Source organism: Mirounga angustirostris, unplaced genomic scaffold, assembly GCF_029215605.1.
Source record: "Mirounga angustirostris isolate CCGP_5_RB_7025 unplaced genomic scaffold, mMirAng1.0.hap1 SCAF_11, whole genome shotgun sequence".
Taxonomy (NCBI): domain Eukaryota; kingdom Metazoa; phylum Chordata; class Mammalia; order Carnivora; family Phocidae; genus Mirounga; species Mirounga angustirostris.
This window is the reverse complement of record NW_026991719.1, coordinates 41,812,573-41,832,876: the sequence shown is the minus strand read 5'-3', so window position 1 is coordinate 41,832,876 and position 20,304 is coordinate 41,812,573. Positions and strand designations below refer to the sequence as shown.

Genomic DNA, 20,304 nt, shown 5'->3' with positions numbered 1-20,304 from the left:
TTTTCCAGCCAGCTAGTATCAGGTCCCCCCCCCCCCCCCCCCCCGCACATGCAACTATCCAGTGTGTCCTGGCTCCGCTCAAATCAGGCTGTGCAGTCCTCGGGCTCATCATCCAACCCTGAACAATAATAAACCATGAACCGATCACGACCTGCTCCCTCTTCAGGATTTCCAGCTTCCAAACCTTTATCCGTGCTGTGCCCATTCCTCACTCAATTCTATTCCCCACTGAGCAGTGAAGAAAGAGCCTTTTATATCTTTCCTACTTTTATTTGACAATAACAAACTGTATATAAAAAGGGAGAAGGAAGGCGGGGAGGCCCTGGATCTCCCCCTCTCTGCTTCCCCGAGCATCCTCCACCTCAGGCCCCAGCAGGGACCACCCCCTTCCCGCCTTGTGGTGGAGTGGGGATCGACAGGCATGGAAATATTGTGTGTGTGTGTGTGTGTGTGTGTAGGGGTGTCGGGGGTCAAGGATGGAGAGGGGTCAAGAATTAGAGATAGGGCCTTCCCTCATCCCCCATCAGAGCTGGCACCCTGAGGGGTCTTGAGGGAGCTATGAGGGTCCACAGATGTGCCTCAGCCTATGAGACGATAGAAGATCCAACATCCAAAAGTGACCCAGTGACTGGCCCAGCTGAGCTCTGACCACTTGTGGACAGTGTATGCCATGCCGTAGCCCTGTGGGAGAGAAAGAGGTGACAGTCCCACTTGGCAAGAAAAAAGGTCTCAGGAAAACCCATCCTTTGTTCCAGGACATTTCTGTGACTGCATGGTAACCCTAGGTGAGGCCCCAGAGAAGAGACTGCGTACATAGAAAAGGTAAGCAGAGGGCGCCTGGGTGGCTCAGTCGTTAAGCGTCTGCCTTCGGCTCAGGTCATGATCCCGGAGTCCTGGGATTGGGCCCCGCATGGGGCTCCTTGCTCTGCGGGAAGCCTGCTTCTCCCTTCCCACTCCCCCTGCTTGTGTCCCCTCTCTCGCTGTGTCTCTCTCTCTGTCAAATGAATAAATAAAATCTTAAAAAAAAAAAAAAAAAGAAAGAAAGAAAAGGTAAGCAGATTCCGGTGTGTGTGTGTTTTTTTTCTTTCATGTTTTCTTCTTTAAATATTATTTTAAAAACAAAACAAGGCAATTCCATCCTCTGCCCCATACTCTCCCTAATACAGGAGGAGCTCCTAGAAAGCGATTTTTCAAAAAGAAAAAAAAAACTGGCAAAGGAGGAGAGTACGCCATTCTCACTAAGGAAAAACTCCACTGGCTCTTAAATATATGAAACGATACTCAGCTTCACTCATAATCTTCCTCCTCTCAAACCAGCAAACCTATCCAGGAAGTCTGAGAGGCACTCTGTTGGTAGGGCGACAGATATGGTCACACATGGTTGGTGGGGGAGGCAAAAAAGAAACTTTTTCATTGTAACTATGGAGGCTAGGTCCTATAGTTCCTGTCTGCACCTGTGTGAATCCACATGGGTACGGGGGTATTATTACTTGCTGCAACACCATTTGCAATAGGAAAGGGCTGGAAATCGCCTGGGTGTTCACTGATAAGGGACAAACTACACTGTGTCATATTGTCATATCCTCGCAATGGAAAACGAATGAGGACATTCCATGTACTTATGTGGAAGATTTTCAAGAACAGTTTCATTCATGAGTTATTTTAGGGTAAAACCTGGGGTGAGGGAGGGAATTAAAATATATTATATACTGTTGCACTTATATTTTAGAAGGATATTTTAATAAAATGATTAAAAGTAGTTACCTGTAAGAGGGGAAGTAGACAGTAGGAGCAAGACTTTTCCCTGAACATCTTGAATACTGTTTTGTTTTTGAACCTTGTGATATATGCATTAGCTATTTTTAAATGTTTTAATAAAAATAAAACCCAGATTTTGCACACTCAACCTGAATGAAGATTAAAAATTGTTTTTAATGACAAAATAGAAAATAAAAGTTTTATTTTCAATTAAAAATTAAAAATTCAACTAAGAGAGAAGCAAAACCTGGATCCTGCAAGAGCCATATGAAGAAACAGTATTTTTAAAATCGTCTTTCATTTAAAAAGGAGTAAAATCTGGAATGTGCATACTCCACATGAATAAAAATAGTACATATATTTTAATGTGCATTTTTAAAGCAGAATCCAGAGTTTGCACATTCAACCTGAGTAAAAATACTTCCTTAATCAAATAAGAAAGAAACCTTGCGAATTCTACCTAAACAAAAATATGATGAAATAATTAATTTTTTGAAAAGTAAAACCTGGGGACACCTGGGTGGCTCAGTTGGTTAAGAGGCTGCCTTCGGCTCAGGTCATGATCCTGGGGTCCTAGGATCAAGCCCCTGCGTTGGGGTCCTTGCTCAGCAGGGACCCTGCTTCTCCCTCTCCCTCTGCCCCTCCCTCTGCTCCCGTTTTCTCTCTCTCTCTCTCTCTCTCTCAAATAGAATCTTTAAAAAAAAGTAAAACCTGGATTTTGCACACCATCTCCATAAAATAAATTTTATAAGTAAAATAAACATAGTTTGCACGCTTCACCCTAATAAAAGCCCTTACAGGACAAATCAACCAGAATGACCCTGGGAAAGAAGGAGCGAGGAGCACTAGCTTTGCAAGCTAGATGGACACATGACACCAGGTCCTCAATGCCTCAGCCTCTTCACCTTTGTTCTCATGGTTCCCATGAGCAGGTAGCACATCCCTAAGTAACCTCCAGCCCAGGGCCCCACCTCACCTGCTCCTCTGTGGTGTCATCCACATCGACATCAAACAGGGAGCCCAGGTAGGCCAGGTGGAAGATGGCCAGGGCCCCAAAGAGCAGGTTTAAGGCTCGCACCCCCAGGCCCTGTGGGGGACAGATGGATATGCTTGGCAGCTGGATCTACTCACTGTCCCCCAGCCCCACCTGGGCAGGGGAGCCCAGGGAGATGCACAAGGCCCAGTGGGTCCCAGGAATGAGGATGTCCAGGGCACAGGGCACCCCCTGGGGTAGGAAAAAGATGGTTTGGAACTGCCTATGGGAGCTCCAGAGGTATCCAAGGATGAGGGTACTGTTAGCCTGAGGGCATCCAGGGGGAGATGCGACTGCTCAGGCAGAAGAGGAAGAATGGAGGGGCTTGAGCTGGGGGCTTATGGTGATAAACGTCGGTTGCCGGGTGGGAGACAAACCTGAGGTTGTCCATATTATTGCAAACAATGAAAAAACAAACTGAAACAAATTCCCACCATGACCTACGAGACCCATCACTCTACCCCTTCGCTTGCTCTGCTCAAGCCACACTGGCCTCCTTGTTGTCCCTCAAATATTCCAGGCTCTCTCCCATGTCAGAGCTTTTACACCCATTTTTCTCGCTTTGCCTGGAATGCTTCTCTGCCTCATCTCCTTCAGTTAAAGAACTCAAAAGTCACTTCCCTATTTAAAATTGAAGACACTCACCCCCTCCATACTTCCCTTCCCCTTTCCCTCATGTCTTTTCTCCTTGGCATTCATCACAATCTAAGAAACTATTATACTTTACTGACTTTAAACATTTACTGTCTCATCTGTTAAAATGGTTGTCCCATAGGGCTGGGACTTTAGTCTTTTTTGTCCACCACTGTGTCTCCAGTGCCTAGAACAGTGCCTGATGTCAGCAAGTGCTCAATAAATGTTCAGGGGCGGGGAAGGGCAGACGGATGCCAGGTGTGTATACAGCAGGGGCTTGATAAATGTTTGTGAGAGAAATGGATGCCAGTGAGTAGAAGTGAGGTTCTGGGGATTGCTCAGGCACCAGAAGAGGAAGCTGGGCACCCTGAGACAGATACAAGATGGAGACGGAAGTAACGTTTTTGAGGGGGAGTGTTGGGCATGAGGTTGCCCGGGCTGAACCCTCACCAAGCGATGCTGGTGCGAACAGTTTGGTGGGCACCGTTTCGACAAGACGCAGGCACTGAGGATCCGAGCCAGGCGCTTCCGGAGGACTGGGGCGGATGCCGGGAGGTAATGGGGGGGGGGGTGTCAGGTTAGCCTCAGGGGACAGTGGTTCTAGCCCTGCCCCCACCTTCCGTCCCATCTGCTGGGCTGGGCTCGGCACTCACCGTGTTCCACGTAAGTGATAAACGCCAGGGACAGCAGCACCGCGGCCAGATGGAAGCTGAAGCCCTGGAGGGCCCAGGGGGCAGTGAGGTGAGTAAGGAGGAGGCCCTGCCCCCCCACCCCCGCCCAGCTCTCCTCACCCCACAGCCCGCGCTGCCCTGCTCACGTGCAGGAGGGCACTGGCCGCATAGGTGACCAGCACCGCTGAGAAGGTCCCCAGGCGGAGAGCATTCTTGAAAACATCTGGAAGGGGGAGATGCGGGTCAAGAGTCTCCTGGGATCCCCTCTGCCCTTCCCCGGGGGGCCAGAGGGCAAGGCGAGGAACCCGCAACCTGTTGGAGCCCCCAGGATAAAATCTTTATAATGGCCCCAAACGTCCCATGTCCAAAACTTAGCTCCTGATCTTCCCTCCCCACCTGCTCCTCCCATAGCGCCCCCAAGTTCAGCCAATGTCCAAGAGACTCGTCCAGGTCCTCAGGGCAAAATCCTAGAATCACCCTCGCTCTGCCCCCCCACCCCCATATTCCACAAGCAAACTCTCAGCAAATCCTGTCAGTTCCACCTTCAGAACGTCTCCAGAATCTGCCCTCTCTTCTCCACATCCCCTGCCACCACCACCGTAGCTTGTTTGGACTACTGCCATGGCCTCCTTACAGCTTCCACCCTGTCTGCTCTCACAGCAGCCAGAAGGCCCTGTTACAACCTGAGTCAGCCCTCAGCGGCCCCCTGCCCCACTCACACCCCTGCTGTGCCTCCATTTCTCAGAGAAAAAGCCCCAATCCTCACCGTGGCCAATGAAGCCTTCCAGGCCCCTGTCACCTCTCTGCCCTCCCCTCCTGCCATTGGTCCCCTCGCTCACTCTGCTCCCACTGCACCGGTCTCCTCCCTGTTCCTCAGACACATGCCCAGTGTGCTGCCTCAGGGCCTTTGCACTGGCTGTTCCCTCCATCTGCTCCCCTCCTGCCCCACACGTCGGCATTGCTTGTTCTTTCACCTTGCTCAGGTCTTTGCTCAAATGTCACCTCCTCAGTAGGACTTGCTCTGGCTAATTTATTTAAAATTGCAACACTCCCTCCCCCCACTCCTGCCAACACTCCCAGATCATCTTTACCTGCTTCATTTTTTTTTTTTTTACCATAGCACCTGTCACTACTTGAACTATTACATTTTTTTTTTTTTTTCTCTGTCTGCTCGCCCCACGAAAATGCCAACTCCACAGGGGCCAGGGACTTTGGTTTTGTTTTGTTTTTTTTTCTCGTCCCTGCAGTATCTTCAGTGCCTAGTACACAATAGGTTCTCAGTAAATGTTTGTTATATATGAATGGAAAAGGGCCTGGGTTGAGGACTCCCAGCTCTCTTGGAGTGGTGACTTGGTGACTCACAGTTATTTAGCCAATAAGACATGGGCAGGTTCCAGCTTGTGACAACTTCTACCATGGACCGGGGCAGCTCCACGTTCAGTGGCTTAGACACCGTCAGGTCCCTGTAGGCAAAAGAGGCCTGCAAATTCATTTGGGGTCTCAACCCATCCATCTAACCTCCATACTTTCGTCTTGGAGGTTCCCTCCCCCGGGACTCCCTCCCCCCTCCCTGCAGCTCCTCTAGGCAGCACCCTGTGGGAGGGGGGCCCCCCCAGCCCTCCCCACCATTCCAGGTGATCCTTCTCCTCGGTGAAGCCAGCCCCTGCCAACGTGGCCGTGGCCTCGGACAGAAAGCCCACAAAATAGTTGCTGAAGTGGAAGGAGACAGCACTCTCGTAGGCTCGCAGCCACCTGGGGAGAAAGTAGGGGGGGAGAGAGGGATCACTCCTAGGCCCCCGGCATGACACCCCGCCACGTGTCAGCATCCCCAGCCCCACTCTGCAGACTCACCTTACCATGGTGCCCCTAGGGCCCCCAGGGTTCAGGAAGGCAGCAGAGAAGAAAGGAAAGAGAGTCAGAGAGGACCTGGAGGCTGGCCGGAGTTGTTGTAGACAAGACAGAAACATGGCGGCAAAAGATAGTCACACGCATACGTATGCCCCAAACAGAAGTGTGAGCCGCCCTACCGTATGACCCGGTCCTGTAGCCTCACGTGGCCAGACATCCAGACCCAGCCACCATCAGAGGCCCGACCTCACCATGCCACACACCGACACAGCCACGGGGCCGGGCACAAACGCTCTCAGACTCCCAGCCTCGCAGCTCTGCAGTCTGACCCAGTGACCGGAAGATACCCTGGAGTCCTTTACTCCGGCACAGACACCACCAAGCACCCTGCTTTGTACACGTACACAGTGCTACGCTCAATCCAGTCATCCTGTCAGCTGAACAGTCAGACATGGTGAAAAAGAGACCGCGTCCCGGAAAAAGTGTAGGTTCTGGAATCGGGCCTGGGAATAATGTCCGGCTGCTTAGCTGGGTGACCCCAGGCAAGTCCTTCCACCCTTTGGGAGCTTCATTCAGCATCAGCCACCATCAGCGGCCAGTGAGTGGGGCACTGGGTCATACAATCAAACAGCCGGATGAAATCCTACAGTCGCACCAGAGGTGGATGGTCGGTCCCACAGACAGGCACAGACACACGGTCGGTCATGAGCCCTCAGCCAGACAGCACCAGGTGGCCAGAGAAGGCAGACTCACAGGCGGAATCCATCACAGACAGACACACAACAGACCCATTCCCAGTCAGAGTTATGGACGACCCCGCTTTATCTTATCCAGGGATAGGCACACATCCCATCATCGACAATGGCACAGCGAGACAGCCGGAACACCAGTCCCACATGGAGGGTGAGTGGCTGACAGGCAAACAACCCATATACACCTCCAGCCAGCGTCACAGGCAGGTTGGCGTCACCCACCAATACATACTTGTCACTCCCCATTGTCGTCACATAATTTATTCCTAGCCGTGGACTAGATGGACAGCCAGGCACAGTTATGTGTTGGGAGTGTCAGTCATATAGAGTCACAGAACCAACCGTGGTCAAACAACAGCCATAGACACTCAGTCTCTGTCTAGCTGTGGGACAGATGGTCGGCCAGTCTCGGACTTACAGAACAAACCGGCCACAGACTGTGACCCCCCCAACCCCCAGTCAGCCCCACTCGCCCTTAGCACCTGCCTTCATTTACCTGGCTTTGCGTTTCTTGCTGTAGTAACAGAAGACAGATAGAAGGATTAAGAGACAGGCTCAGAGCCGGGGAGACCCCAAGTCCCTACCCAACCCCCTCACTGTTGGGCAGAGGCCTCAAAGGCTGTGCTCACTTGCGAAGGAGGCGGTCACCATCAAGGGGGATGAAGTATGGGAAGAGGTAGGGGCCCACACAGGTGGACAGCACAAGGCACAGCAGGGCCAGCGCCAGGCTCCGGGCCACCTTCTGCAGCCATCGGCGGCTCTGTGGGGATCAAGGCTCCGTGAACACTGCCCCACGGTGGCTCCCACAGTCCCTGCCCACCTGTCCACCCAGGACCTCACCAGCGGGCGGCCTTGGACAGCCTGTAGGTAGCTGTGGAAGGATATCCAGGGCCCAAAGACGATGGTGCCCACGAAGTAGAGGTAGCCCATGAACTCCATGGGCGAGGGCACGGCACCCACCTCGCCCCGGTCCAGGTCGAAGCCCAGAGACACCGCCTTCATGGCCACGATCATCTGGGCCCCTATGTGTGGCGCCCATGGTCAAGTGGACAGGCAAAGAGCAGGTCCGCGTTGGGGAATGGGGAGCACCGGGTGAGAGGTGGTAGGAAAAGAGGAGGTCAAGTGTGAACAGGTGGGCACGGTGTCAGACAGGCAGGTGAGCAGGTGGGCCCAGGACCGGCAGATGCCCTGACTCAAGTGTCAGGCGCGTGCGTACATGAGATAGGACAGACGAACGGCCGGGGGGGGGGGGAGGCATGGGAGAGACACAGATTTAAGGGGAATCTGAGGCCCGCATGTCCACTGGGGCGGGTGGATGAGGGAGAAAAGCGGGGAAGGACAGACAGGGTTGGGGGAATTAGGAGCTGTGGAGTGGGGCAGGACGACCAGGGCAGGTGAGAGGGCCAGGGCTGCCTACCTCGCATCTTGTGCCATGTCACAGTGTCCACCATGTGCATCTCACTACGGAAAAAAGGTGGTCTTGGCTCCATGACTCCCACGGTCTCAGAGACCACAAAGTGGGGGAAACCACGGTGCAGAGAAGGCTATATATCCCCCCCCACTCCCGTCCCGCACAATCTCCTGGAGGAATAATTCTCCAGGACTGCCTCCTCCAGGGGGAGCCCAAGCCCAGCCTGTCCAGTACCGGAGCCTTCAGAAAGCACCAGTCTCCCAGATTGCCCCCCCATCCCCTATGCCCTCCTTGTCCTGGACAGCCTCATGGAGGAGTGGCCTGGGGGCCCTGCTGGCCCCTTGGCCGAAGGCGTGGGGAGGAGGACTCGTGCCCATACCCCATGAGTAGGTAGATGAGGATGGTGACCGAGAGGAAGACGCCGCGATGGGAGGAATGTCGGCAGAGGAACAGCACGAGGTAGCACAGGAGGCTGAGCAGCACGACCCAAACCATGTGCAGCTGGAAGAAGTGGTAGAGGCTGAAGAACCCACCTGCCACGGTGCTTGCATGCTTCAGGTAGGATGGCAACCCTTTGGGGGCGAGAGAGAGAGAGAGAGAGAGAAAGAGAACAGGAAAGGGAAGTTGGGTGGGCTGGGAGGAAGGGAGGGCAAGTGGGCAGAGGGCAGAAGAGAGGCTGGAATGTTCGGTGAGATTGCAGGGGGGCCCCCGAAGCGAGTGAGTTTGAGAGGGGAGCCAGAGAGGTGGCAGGGCTTGGGTTTAAAGGAAAGAAACATCTATAAAGGACATTTTGGGAACCCTGGGGGAAATGTGAATATCAACTTCTGTTGGATAATTATTATTGCACCCAGATTACATTTCTTGAGACGTGAGGGTGGAGGGTGTGCTTGTTGGGGGAAGATGTCCTTGTTCTTGGGGGGCGCACACACTGAAGGGTTTGGGGTGAAGTGTCAGCACGTTCTTCACAAGATTTAGGAAGATGATAGGTAGATTGATATATAGATAGAGCGAACGTGTCAAGATGTTGACAATTGGAGAATCTGCTAATGCATATATCGGTGCTCATAACATTATTCTCTCAGCTTAACTTTTCAGTAACTTCGAAATATTTCAAAATGATGAACCTGGGGAAAAAAACATCCATTTAAAATAAAAGAAAAAAGGGGGGGGGCGCCTGGCTGGCTCAGTCAGGGGAGCGTGCAACTCTTGATCTTGGGTCATGAGTTTGAGCCCCACGTTGGGTGAAGAGATTACTAAAAAAAGTAATAATAATAAACTTGAAAAAAAAAGAAAAGAAAAGAAAAAGAAAGTAATAGAAGCTTTGAATCTCAGATTTCCAAAATTCTCAGCATCCTATGGGAAATTTGGGAACTTGGAATCTTATCGTTTGGATATAGGCTTGCCACGATTGTGGAAACATTCCAGAATCCTACAATCCAGAAATCTCATCATGCCCGGAGTCTCGAAATCCAGAATGCCAGCATTTTGGAAGGCTAGGATGTGAGAATTTCAATTTGTCAAAATGCCCAAACCCTGTAACATGGTACTTTGGGATTCTATAACTGACAGCATCCCAGAATCTTGTAACCTTGGGATGGAGACATTTCAGGATCCCAAGATCCAAGAAGCTCAGCTTTCTAGAATCCCAGAACCCAGGCGTACTGAAAGACATGACTCGCCATGGCAGGACGTAGCTTGGTGTGGTGTGGCATGGGGCGGCTGGGCATAGCGGGACGTGGTGTAATGGAATGGCACTTGGGCTGGTGGGATGTGGTGGGCTAGACACGTTGGCGTCCGGCTTGGCATGGCAAGATGTAGCAGGATAAAATGTGGCTTGGGATGGATGAAATGTGGTAGGTGTGATATGGCCTCGTGTGGCGGCACCTGGTGCGGCAAGCACTTACCAAGCCTCCAGAGGAGGCGGCAGGCGAGGCAGATGGCAAGGAGCAGCCAGATCTGGTCAAGGCCCTGCTGGGCAGTAGGCAGGAGACAGCCCTGCAGCAGTTGCTGGAAAAATTCCTGGCGGCTGAAAGTGGCCATTGCGGACCCCCACGGATGGATGGACAGATGGACAGACCTGTCAAAGTGGGGACAGAGGGAGCCAGGATGTCCATGGGGCAGACCATGCTCAAGGGATGGACTTGAACACTCAGATTTCAGTTTGGGGCTGTCCATGTGGAGTTGTGGTCCTGGGGGGCTGGGGGAGGGTGTGAACGTCAGGTACATCAGACTGAGCCACCAACTGTGTGTGTGAATGGGCGTCCTGGGTGCACACACACACAGCCCATGACCTGTGGTGAATGAAGGACCCGTGTCTCTCGTATGCTGTGAACAGTCCGGGTCCGATGTAATTGAACGGTGTACATTCTAGGCCCACATATCAAATGCGGGGGCCCCCCTGGTTTCCAAGGTAGAATCACTGTGTGTGGAGGGCAAAGAGGGAGATCCTGTGACACTTGGGGGCCGTGTGCATCTCTTCTTCTACGGATGTGGGGGGTGTCCTGTATCCTCCGCGCGCCCCATCTCACCCCCACCTGGCCTCTTGCAGCCGCCAACAAAGCTCTGCCCAAGCCCGGGAGCTGCAGGGAGGTGAAGTTGGCACTAGGGGATGTAGCAATTGGAGCAGTGGGAAAGGTGATGGAGAGGGGGCCCCAGGACACGCGCTGCAGACCCGCGCGGGGAGGCCGGCTCAGGATGGGAGCCGGGCAGCCGCACGCGGACTGCTGGCGACTTACCTGGCAGGAAGGAAGCCGCGGTCCTGGGGGCCGGGGACGCACCGCCGCCGCCACCGTCGCCGCCTCCTCCGGGCAGCCTCCCCCGCAGGCCGCAAGGCCGGGACCAGCTGCGGCTCCCTGGGCGGCGCGGAGAGCGGGCCCTTTAAATCCCGGGGAGGCCCGGCCGGCCAGCTCGGCCAATGAGAGGGCAGGAGAGGGGCGGGGACGGAGGAGGAGGGGAGCCGGAGGAGCGAGGGAAGGAGGAGCGGGAGGTTGAGAGGAGCGGGGCGCGGGAGGACGTCGGCGCGCGGAACGTTCGCGCCCGCACCTATCCGGCCTCTTGGGGCCGTTCCAGCCCCTTGAGGGTTCGCGCCGGGAGGTCTTCTGGCGGCCCGGGAACAAACTTTCCAGGCGTCGGATTCCTAATCCTTGAAGAAGCTGAGATGGGGGAGGGAGAAGGAAAGCCCGCTCCCGCGAGCCGGCCAGACTGCCCACCCGCGCAAGTCCTCTGGCCACTTTTGTCCCCCCCCGGCCCCCATTTCCCAGATGGGAAAATAAATCGAGATCTCTCCTTCCCCATCCGGTGAGGGAACTAAAGGAATCTCCAACCCTACCCACCCGCGGAGACGGGCCAGAAGCGTAATTACTGTGTCACCTAGGAGCACGAATTAGGCGCCTGTGCTTCCCCTAGGGATTCCTCGTGAGCACTTGGCTTGTCGTTGAGAACTGATATGCCTGCATAGCTCCCTACTGGACTCACTCCTGCCCTGAGGGTGACCCCAGCAACTAGTCGTGAGTGTTCCCTGTGAACTAGGAGGCTAGTACAGAGCATCAATCCGGGAGCATGTTTAAAAAGCGCTTAACAGTTCCCCTCAACAATGATTTCTTTTGAGTTCCAGCTGCACCGACACTGAGGATTTATGCTGCACCTGGTGTCTACCTCCCTTACCCTGCAGTGTCTGACACTCCACTCTGTCCCTAGGCTGATGAAGCGTTTATTATTACAAAGGGGGGCATTTATTGGGCACATACTGCATGTTTAGCAGGAGTTGGAAGAGAGAAGGAAGCCCAGGTCAAGCTGGACCCCACCGTGACCTGAGGGACTAAGGAAAACAGGGTCTAATCAGATTGATAAAACACCGGGCTTCAGTGTCCCTTTCTGTTAAACAAGAGTGGGATTACCTCTTCTTTGCTTGGAAATACCAATGGCAGTTGAAGAGAATGGATACTTCAATTCCTTAAAAGATGTTAACATAGGGACGCCTGGGTGGCTCAGTTGGTTAAGCGTCTGCCTTCTGCTCAAGTCATGATCCCAGGGTCCTGGGATCGAGTCCTGGGATCAAGCCCCACGTGGGGCTCCCTGCTCAGTGGAGAGCCTGCTTCTCCCTCTGCTGCTCCCTCTGCTTGTTTTCTCTCTCTCTCTGTCAAATACATGAATAAAATCTTTAAAAAATAAAAATAAAAAATGTTAACATAAAGTTAAATAGGCATTTAACTCATACAATTAATATTCATGTATTATAAGTGAAAAATATTTAACACAGTAAGAATATATATATACACATATATATAATGAATGATTACATGATCCAGATACAAACACTAATTCCTTTCCTTAACAGAATACAGACCATACATTTTTTGAATTATCATTTTAATTTTTTCCTCAGTTTTCAAACATACTCAAGTAGAGTCAAGAGTGACTGGCACCATATGCCAGAAATATTTCCCTTAGTTGTAAGACCTAGCATTTAAACTGGAAGATCCTCACTATGGATGACCCTGAGCTTCACAGACTTAATTGTTTCCATCTAGTCTTTTGATGTGTGTGACAAAGAACTAGTATCTAGACCCTAGGACATCTAAAGGACATCTACAAATCAATAAGAGAAAGACAAACAACACACTAGAAAATGGAATGTGGACACGAGTAGGTAATTCAGAGCAGAAGACACCTGAAATGACCAACATGTATAGTATATGAAAAAATAACCCGATCTCTTTAGTTGTCAGTGAAATGCAAAATTAAAATGACAATTAGGGGTGCCTGGGTGGCTCAGTCGGTTAAGTGTCTGCCTTCGGCTCAAGTCATGATCCCAGGGTCCTGGGATCCAGCCCCACATGGCGCTCTCTGCTCAGCGGGAAGCCTGCTTCTCCCTCTCCCACTCCCCCTGCTTGTGCTCTCTCTCTCTCTCTGTCAAATAAATAAATAAAATCTTAAAAAAAATTAAAACAACAATTAGATTCCATTTCACATCTACTAGATTGGTGTTTCATATTTTTATCACTGGAGCTTAGTAAAGGATGGGGTTATCTGCCAAATCTTTTAGCCTTTGTGGTCATTCCAGATTATGGTTCCTGGGGCATTTTAAATGGTCTCCCCATAATTAAAGAGATGCAAATTAAGACAAATGAGATCCCATTTTTCACTTAATAGATTGGCAAAAAAATGCAAGTCTCATAATAATAACAACATCTCTCTCTGTTTCTTTCTGTCTCTGCCTCTATATCTCTATCATCTCTATCTATATTTTTTCTAAACTATTTATATATATATATATTTTAAAGATTTATTTATTTATTTATTTGACAGAGAGAGACACAGTGAGAGAAGGAACACAAGCAGGGGGAGTGGGAGAGGGAAAAGCAGGCTTCCCGCGGACCAGGGAGCCCGATGTGGGACTCGATCCCGGGACCCTGGGATCATGACCTGAGCCGAAGGCAGACGCTTAACGACTGAGCCACCCAGGCGCCCTTTTATATATATTTTTAAGATTTCATTTATTTATTTGTCAGTGAGAGAGAGAGAGCACGCACAAGCAGGGGGAGCGGCAGGCAGAGAGAGAAGCAGGCTTCCCGCTGAGCAACAAGCCCAATGCAGGGCTCGATCCCAGGAGCCCGGGATCATGACCTGAGCCAAAGGCAGACATTTAACTGAGCCACCCAGGCTTCCCTTTTCTAAGTATTTGATAGTAGTTGCAAGCATGATACCCTTTCAACTGAATACTTTAATATGAATTTACTAAGAACAAGGACATTTTCTTCCGTTCCTACCAGTGAAGTATGAATGTTCCAATTTATCCACATCCTTACCAACACTTTGTTATTTGACTTTTTGATTATAGCCATCCTAGTGAGTGTGTCAATAATGTCCTTTTTTTTTTTAAATGAAGTATAGTCGACATACAATGTTACGGTTAATCTCAGGTGTACACACAGTGATTTGACTATTCTGTAAGTGTAGTTATCATCCGTCACCATGCAATGTTATTACAATACTATTTACTATATCCCCTATGCTGTACCTTTCATCCCTGTGACTTATTTATTTTATAACTGGAAGTTTGTACCTCTTAATTTCCCTCACCTATTTCACTCGTGTCCTTTTATAGTTAAAGGAAATCCTAGGTCACAAGATACATTCTGTTATCTGGTCTTTTTAATCTCTTTCAATCTGGAACAATGTCTCGGTCTTCTCTTAACTTGCATGATCTTAATGTTTTTGAAGAGCACAGGGCAGTTCTTTGGAAGAATGTCCTTCAATTTGGGTTTATCTGATGTTTCCTCAGGATTTGATTTGCATTATGCATTTTTGGCAGGAATTCCACAGAAGTGACTGTGTTCTTTTCCGCATATCCGGAAGCTCAAAGTACTGGTTAATTGCAAAATTGTTGGTGTTAGCTTTGATCATTTGATTAAGGTGGTGCCTTCCAGGTTTCTCCATTGTAAAAGCACTATTTCCCCTTTGTAATTAAATGAGTATCTTGTGGGGCGCCTGGGTGGCTCAGTTGGTTAAGCGTCTGCCTTTGGCTCAGGTCCTGATCTCAGGGTCCTGGGATCGAGTCCCGCGTGGGGCTCCCTGCTCAGCAGGAAGCCTGCTTCTCCCTCTCCCTCTGCTGCTCGCCCTGCTTATACTCTCTCGCTCACACTCTCTGTCTCTCAAATAAATAAATAAAATCTTAAAAAAATATAAATGAGTATCTTGTATGAAAGACCTAAACGTGAGACAGGAATCCATCAAAATCTTAGAGGAGAACACAGGCAGCAACCTCTGTGACGGCTGCAGCAACTTCTTGCTAGACGCGTCTCCAAAGGCCAGGGAAACAAAGGCAAAAATGAACTACTGGGACTTCACCAAGATAAAAGCTTTTGCAAAGGAAACAGTCAACAAAACCAAAAGACAACCGACAGAATGGGAGAAGATATTTGCAACTGTCTTATCAGATAAAGGGCCAGTATCCAAAATCTATAAGGAACTTATCAGACTCAACACCCAAAAAACAAATAATCCAATCAAGACATGGGCAGAAGACACGAACAGACATTTCTGCAAAGAAGACATACAAATGGCCAACAGACACGTGAAAAAATGCTCGGCATCAGGGAAATCCAAATCAAAACCACAATGAGATACCACCTCACACCGGTCAGAATGGCTAAAATTACCAAGTCGGGAAACAACAGATATTGGTGAGGATGCGGAGAAAGGGGAACCCTCTTACACTTTTGGTGGGAACGCAAGCTGGTGCGGCCACTCTGGAAAACAGTATGGAGGTTCCTCAAAAACTTAAGAACAGAGCTACCCTACGACCCAGCAATTGCAATACTAGGTATTTACCCCAAAGATACAAACATAGTGATCTGAAGGGGCACCTGCACCCCAGTGTTTATAGCAGCAATGTCCACAATAGCCAAACTATGGAAAGAGCCCAGATGTCCACTGACAGATGAATGGATAAAAAAGATGTGGGAGTGCCTGGGTGGTTCAGTTGGTTAAGTGGCTGCCTTCAGCTCAGGTCATGATCTCAGGGTCCTGGGATAAGGCCCTGCATCAGGTTCCCTGCTCAGGGGGAGTCTGCTTCTCCCTCTCCCTCTCCCCCCAGCTTTGCGCTCTCTCTCTCGCTCTCTCAAATAAATAAATAAAATCTTTAAAAAAAAGGATGTGATACACACACACACACACACACACACACTGGACTATTAGCCATCAAAAAATAAAATCTTGCCATTTGCAACAACATGGATGGAACTAGAGGGTATTATGCTAAGTGAAATAAGTCAGTCAGACAAAGACAAATATCATATGATTTCACTCATATGTAGAATTTAAGAAACAAAACAGAGAGGGGAGCCTGGGTGGCTTAGTCGGTTAAGCATCTGCCTTCGGTTCAGGTCCTGATCCCAGGGTCCTGGGATCGAGCTGCACATTGGGCTCCCTGCTGAGCAGGGAGTCTGCTTCTCCCCCTCTCTCTGCCTCTCTCCCAGCTTGTACTCTCTCTCTCAAATAAATAAATAAAATCTTAAAAAAAAAAAAAAGAAACAAAACAGGATCATAGCGGAAGGGAGGGGAAAATAAAGCAAGACGAAATCAGAGAGGGAGACAAACTACAAGAGACTCTTAACTCTAGAAAACAAACTGAGGGTTGCTGGAGGGGAGGGGGTTGGGGGGATGAGGTAACTGGGTGATGGACGTTAAGGAGGGCATGGGATGTAATGAGCACTGGGTGTTATATAAGACTGATGGATCACTGAACTCTATCTCTGAAACTAATAATACACTACATGTTAATTTATTTTTTAAATGTATTTATTTTTTAAAAATATTTTATTTATTTACTTGACAGAGAGAGACACAGTGAGAGAGGGAACACAAGCAGGGGGAATGGGAGAGGGAGAAGCAGGCTTCCTGCAGAGCAGGGAGCACGATGCGTGGCTCGATCCCAGGACCCTGGGATCATGACCTGAGCAGAAGGCAGATGCTTAATGACTGAGCCACCCAGGCCCCCCTAAATTTGTTTATTTTTTAAAGATTTATTTATTTATTTATGAGAGAGAGAGAGAGAGAGAGAGAGCATAAGAGGGGGGAGGGTCAGAGGGAGAAGCAGACTCCCCACTGAGCTGGGAGCCCACTGAGCTTGATCCTGGGACTCTGGGATCGTGACCTGAGCCGAACAAAGGCAGTCGCTTAACCAACTAAGCCACCCAGGCGCCCAGTACATGTTAATTTTAAAAAATTAGAAAAAATAAAGAACATAAAAAAAATGTGTATCTTGTAGGGACATACTTTGAGATTACATAACTCTGCTACTGTTCCTTGAATTTCCACTTACTAATTCAGCATCCGTTGGTGATTCTTTTTTTTTTTTTTAAAGATTTTATTTATTTATTTGTGAGAGAGAATGAGAGACAGAGAGCACGAGAGGGAGGAGGGTCAGAGGGAGAAGCAGACTCCCTGCCGAGCAGGGAGCCCGATGTGGGGACTCGACCCCAGGACTCCAGGATCATGACCTGAGCCGAAGGCAGTCGCTTAACCGACTGAGCCACCCAGGCGCCCTCCGTTGGTGATTCTTACCTGAAACAATTACCACTATGATGGTGGCCAAATGATGATTTTCTTTTACATGTATAGCTTGGATTTTACAGTAAGGAAGAGTTTTCCCTTCCTCCCCATGTCTTTATTTATTCATTTGTTCATTTGTATTAGTATAGGGCTCATGGGTTCTTCTTTTAATTTAAAGGTTAAAGTCAGGGTCGCCTGGGTGGCTCAGTCGTTAAGCGTCTGCCTTCGGCTCAGGTCATGATCCCAGGGTCCTGGGATCAAGCCCCACATCGGGTTCCCTGCTTGGCGGGGGGGCCCGCTTCTCCCTCTCCCACTCCCCCTGCCAGTGTTCCCTCTTTCGCTGTGTCTCTCTCTGTCAAATAAATAAATAAAATCTTTGAAAAAAAATAAAGGTTAAAGTCAGTTCCTATCTTTATTTATAAAAGTAGCTTAATTGAGATATAATTTACATACTGTAAAACTCACCCATGTTAGTTGTACAATGCAATGGTAGTATATTTATAGACTTGTGTAAAGTTCACCACAATTTATTTATTTTTTATTTTTTATTTTTTTATCTTTTTTAAAGATTTTATTTATTTATTCATGAGAGACAGAGAGAGAGAGAGAGAAGCAGAGGGAGAAGCAGGCTTCCCGCCGAGCAGGGAGCCTGATGTGGGACTCGATCCCAGGACCCTGGGATCATGACCTGAGCCGAAGGCAGACGCTTAACCGTCTGAGCCACCCAGGCGCCCCACCACAATTTATTTTTAGGACATTTCAATCACCCCAAAAAGAAACCTTGTGCCCACACAGAGCCTGATGTGGGGCTCGATCCCACAACCCAAAGATCATGACCTGAGCCAAAACCAAGAGTTGGATGCTCAACTGACTGTGCCACCCAGGTGCCCCAGAAGTTTTTAATTTTGACATAGCCAACTTATTTGTTCTTTCATTGCCTGTGCTTTTGGTATCATATCCAAGAAATCATTACCAAACCCAATGTCATGAAGCTTTCCCCTATGTTTTCATCTAAGAAGTCCTTTATATTTAGATGTTTGATCTATTTTGAGTTAATTTTTGTACATGGTGTGAGGTACGATTCCAACTTCATTCTTTTGCATGTAGATATCCAATTTACCCAGCACCATCTGTTGAAAGGAACGCTTATTTATTTTAATGCTCAAACTGTTTTAGATTTGGCCAGTGGGAGTCTCCTCTGGTTGGTTCCTGTGTCCTTTTGACCTATCTCCATCATTTTTTTGAGTACATCTTTCCTTTAGATCACATCAGGATGTTTCAGGCTCAGCCATTTCCCCCAAGAAGCCTTGTTTCCTTTTAATGGAGAATGGCATTTAGGAAACCAAGATCTGGGCACTAGAAGTGCTCATTGCTTCTAATAGCGTTGCTGATTCTAGGCCCTCTCTAAGGACAGAGGTAGGATATAAATATAGATGCATATATGTAGTGAATCCATATTCACATGCATATATAAGTCCATATACACATCTATCTTTCTGCTTATATATTAAAATCTATGAGTTCCTACTGATATGTACAATACCAATCCAACACCAGAGTATTTATCCTAGCCTTTTCCTTTTCTGTATTTTTAACTCCCTTCTCCAGCAGTGAGAATCCTGATTCTCTTTATCCACAAGAATTTACTTATCTCAATCCCAAGATACACATTCAGTAGTTTCAGATTCACTAACTGATACTACTGTGGAAGACAAGTCTACCAACCAGGGGTCAATATTTGTCACAGTCCTTTTTGTCTTTAGCCTTATGGATACTATATTCAAAGGTTACTTGGGTTAGTTCTTCCTGCTCTCCTTCAGTGAGGCTGTGTTTGAAATACAGTGAAGGTTAATTTGTTTCTGTTTGTATTCCTTTTTAGGATCCTCCCCATCCTAAGTAAGTTAATTTTACTTGTTTATTTATTTTAATTTTTAAAAAGAGTTATTTATTTATTTTGGGGAGGGAGGGGCAGAGGGAGAGAGAGTCTCAAGCAGACTCTGCACTGAGTGCGGACTCCACCATGGGGTTCAATCTCATGACCCTGATATCACAACCTGAGCCGAAACCAAGAGTCAGACGCTTAACCAACTGTGCCACCCAGGTGCCCCTAATTTTATTTATTTTTTAAGTATGTAAAACATTAAGGTGCTTTCAAAAGTCATAACTATACCAACAAGTATACTCAGAGAAGTATCCTATCCCTTCTCCATTCTGTTCTTTCCAGCTGGCTCCTTCCCATCCCCTCTAGGCAACCAACTTTATTTTTTTAATTTTTTTTAAAGATTTTATTTATTTATTTGACAGAGAAAGACACAGCGAGAGAGGGAACACAAACGGGGAGTGGGAGAGGGAGAAGCAGACTCCCTGCCGAGCAGGGAGCCCGATGCGGGACTCGATCCAGGGACTCCAGGATCATGACCTGAGCAGAAGGCAGTCGCTCAACCAACTGAGCCACCCAGGCGCCCTAGGCAACCAACTTTAATAGTTGCTGGTTTATCCTTCCTATGTTTCTTTTTGTAAAGATATGCAAATATACGTGTTTTCTTAAATCCTCTTGTTTCTTACATGAAGGGTTGCATACTGTAGATAGTTTTCTCTTTCAAAAAAATGTTTATTTATGGGGCACCTGGGTGGCTCAGTTGTCATGATCCCAGGGTCCTGGGATCGAGCCCCACATGGGGCTCCCTGCTAGGCGGGAAGCCTGTTTCCCCCTCTGCCCCTGCTTGTGTTCCCTCTCTCTCTGTCAAATAAATAAAAATAAAATCTTTTAAATAAAAAAATGTTATTTATTTTTTTTTTAAAATAAGCTCTATGCCCAGTGTGGGGCTTTGAACTCATGACCCTGAGATCAAGAATCCCATGTTCTACCGACTGAGCCAGCCACATGCCCCACTTTTCTCTTTTTTTAATTGAAGTATAGTTGACATGCAATGTTATATTCCTTTCAGGTATACAACATACCTAACAATTCTATACATTGTACAATGCTCACCATGATGAGTGTAGATTCCATGTATCACCACACAAAGTTATTATAGTATTACTGACTATGTTCCCTATGCTGCACTTTTCATCCCTGTAACTTCTTTATTTTATAACTGGAAGTCTGTACCTCTTAATCCCCTTCACCTATTTCACCCCCCC

The 20,304-nt window shown here is 48.6% G+C and overlaps 1 protein-coding gene across 3 annotated transcripts; it reads right to left on the bottom strand.

Moving 5' to 3' along the window:
• Positions 1-73: 73 nt before the first annotated feature.
• Positions 74-12,149, bottom strand: PORCN (porcupine O-acyltransferase). Of its 3 annotated transcripts, XM_054507838.2 has the most exons (16): positions 12,003-12,149; positions 10,842-11,258; positions 10,011-10,183; positions 8,486-8,678; positions 8,113-8,156; positions 7,536-7,717; positions 7,325-7,455; positions 7,192-7,209; positions 5,947-5,961; positions 5,722-5,847; positions 5,458-5,558; positions 4,242-4,318; positions 4,078-4,141; positions 3,875-3,960; positions 2,735-2,845; positions 76-681 (listed from the first exon to the last, which is right to left on the bottom strand). In XM_054507838.2, the coding sequence occupies exons 3-16, from the start codon at positions 10,144-10,146 to the stop codon at positions 580-582; spliced, it is 1,386 nt and encodes a 461-aa protein (XP_054363813.1). In that variant the 5' UTR covers positions 10,147-10,183; positions 10,842-11,258; positions 12,003-12,149; the 3' UTR covers positions 76-579. The 3 variants fall into 3 exon arrangements, with proteins under 3 accessions (XP_064430086.1, XP_054363813.1, XP_045733198.1); XM_064574016.1 differs by lacking the exons at positions 10,842-11,258; positions 12,003-12,149 and having other exon boundaries at positions 74-681; positions 8,486-8,607; positions 10,011-10,143; XM_045877242.3 differs by lacking the exons at positions 5,947-5,961; positions 7,192-7,209 and having other exon boundaries at positions 78-681; positions 12,003-12,146.
• Positions 12,150-20,304: the final 8,155 nt, after the last annotated feature.

Excerpts from the sequence above, each read along its gene's own strand:
- PORCN (XM_054507838.2), bottom strand. The coding sequence starts at position 10,146 with ATGGCCACTTTCAGCCGCCAGGAATTTTTCCAGCAACTGCTGCAGGGC. Across the intron at positions 7,456-7,535 it reads CTGTCCAAGGCCGCCCGCTG|AGCCGCCGATGGCTGCAGAA; the intron begins GTGAGGTCCTGG and ends TGATCCCCACAG. Across the intron at positions 2,846-3,874 it reads GTTCGCACCAGCATCGCTTG|GGCCTGGGGGTGCGAGCCTT; the intron begins GTGAGGGTTCAG and ends TGTCCCCCACAG.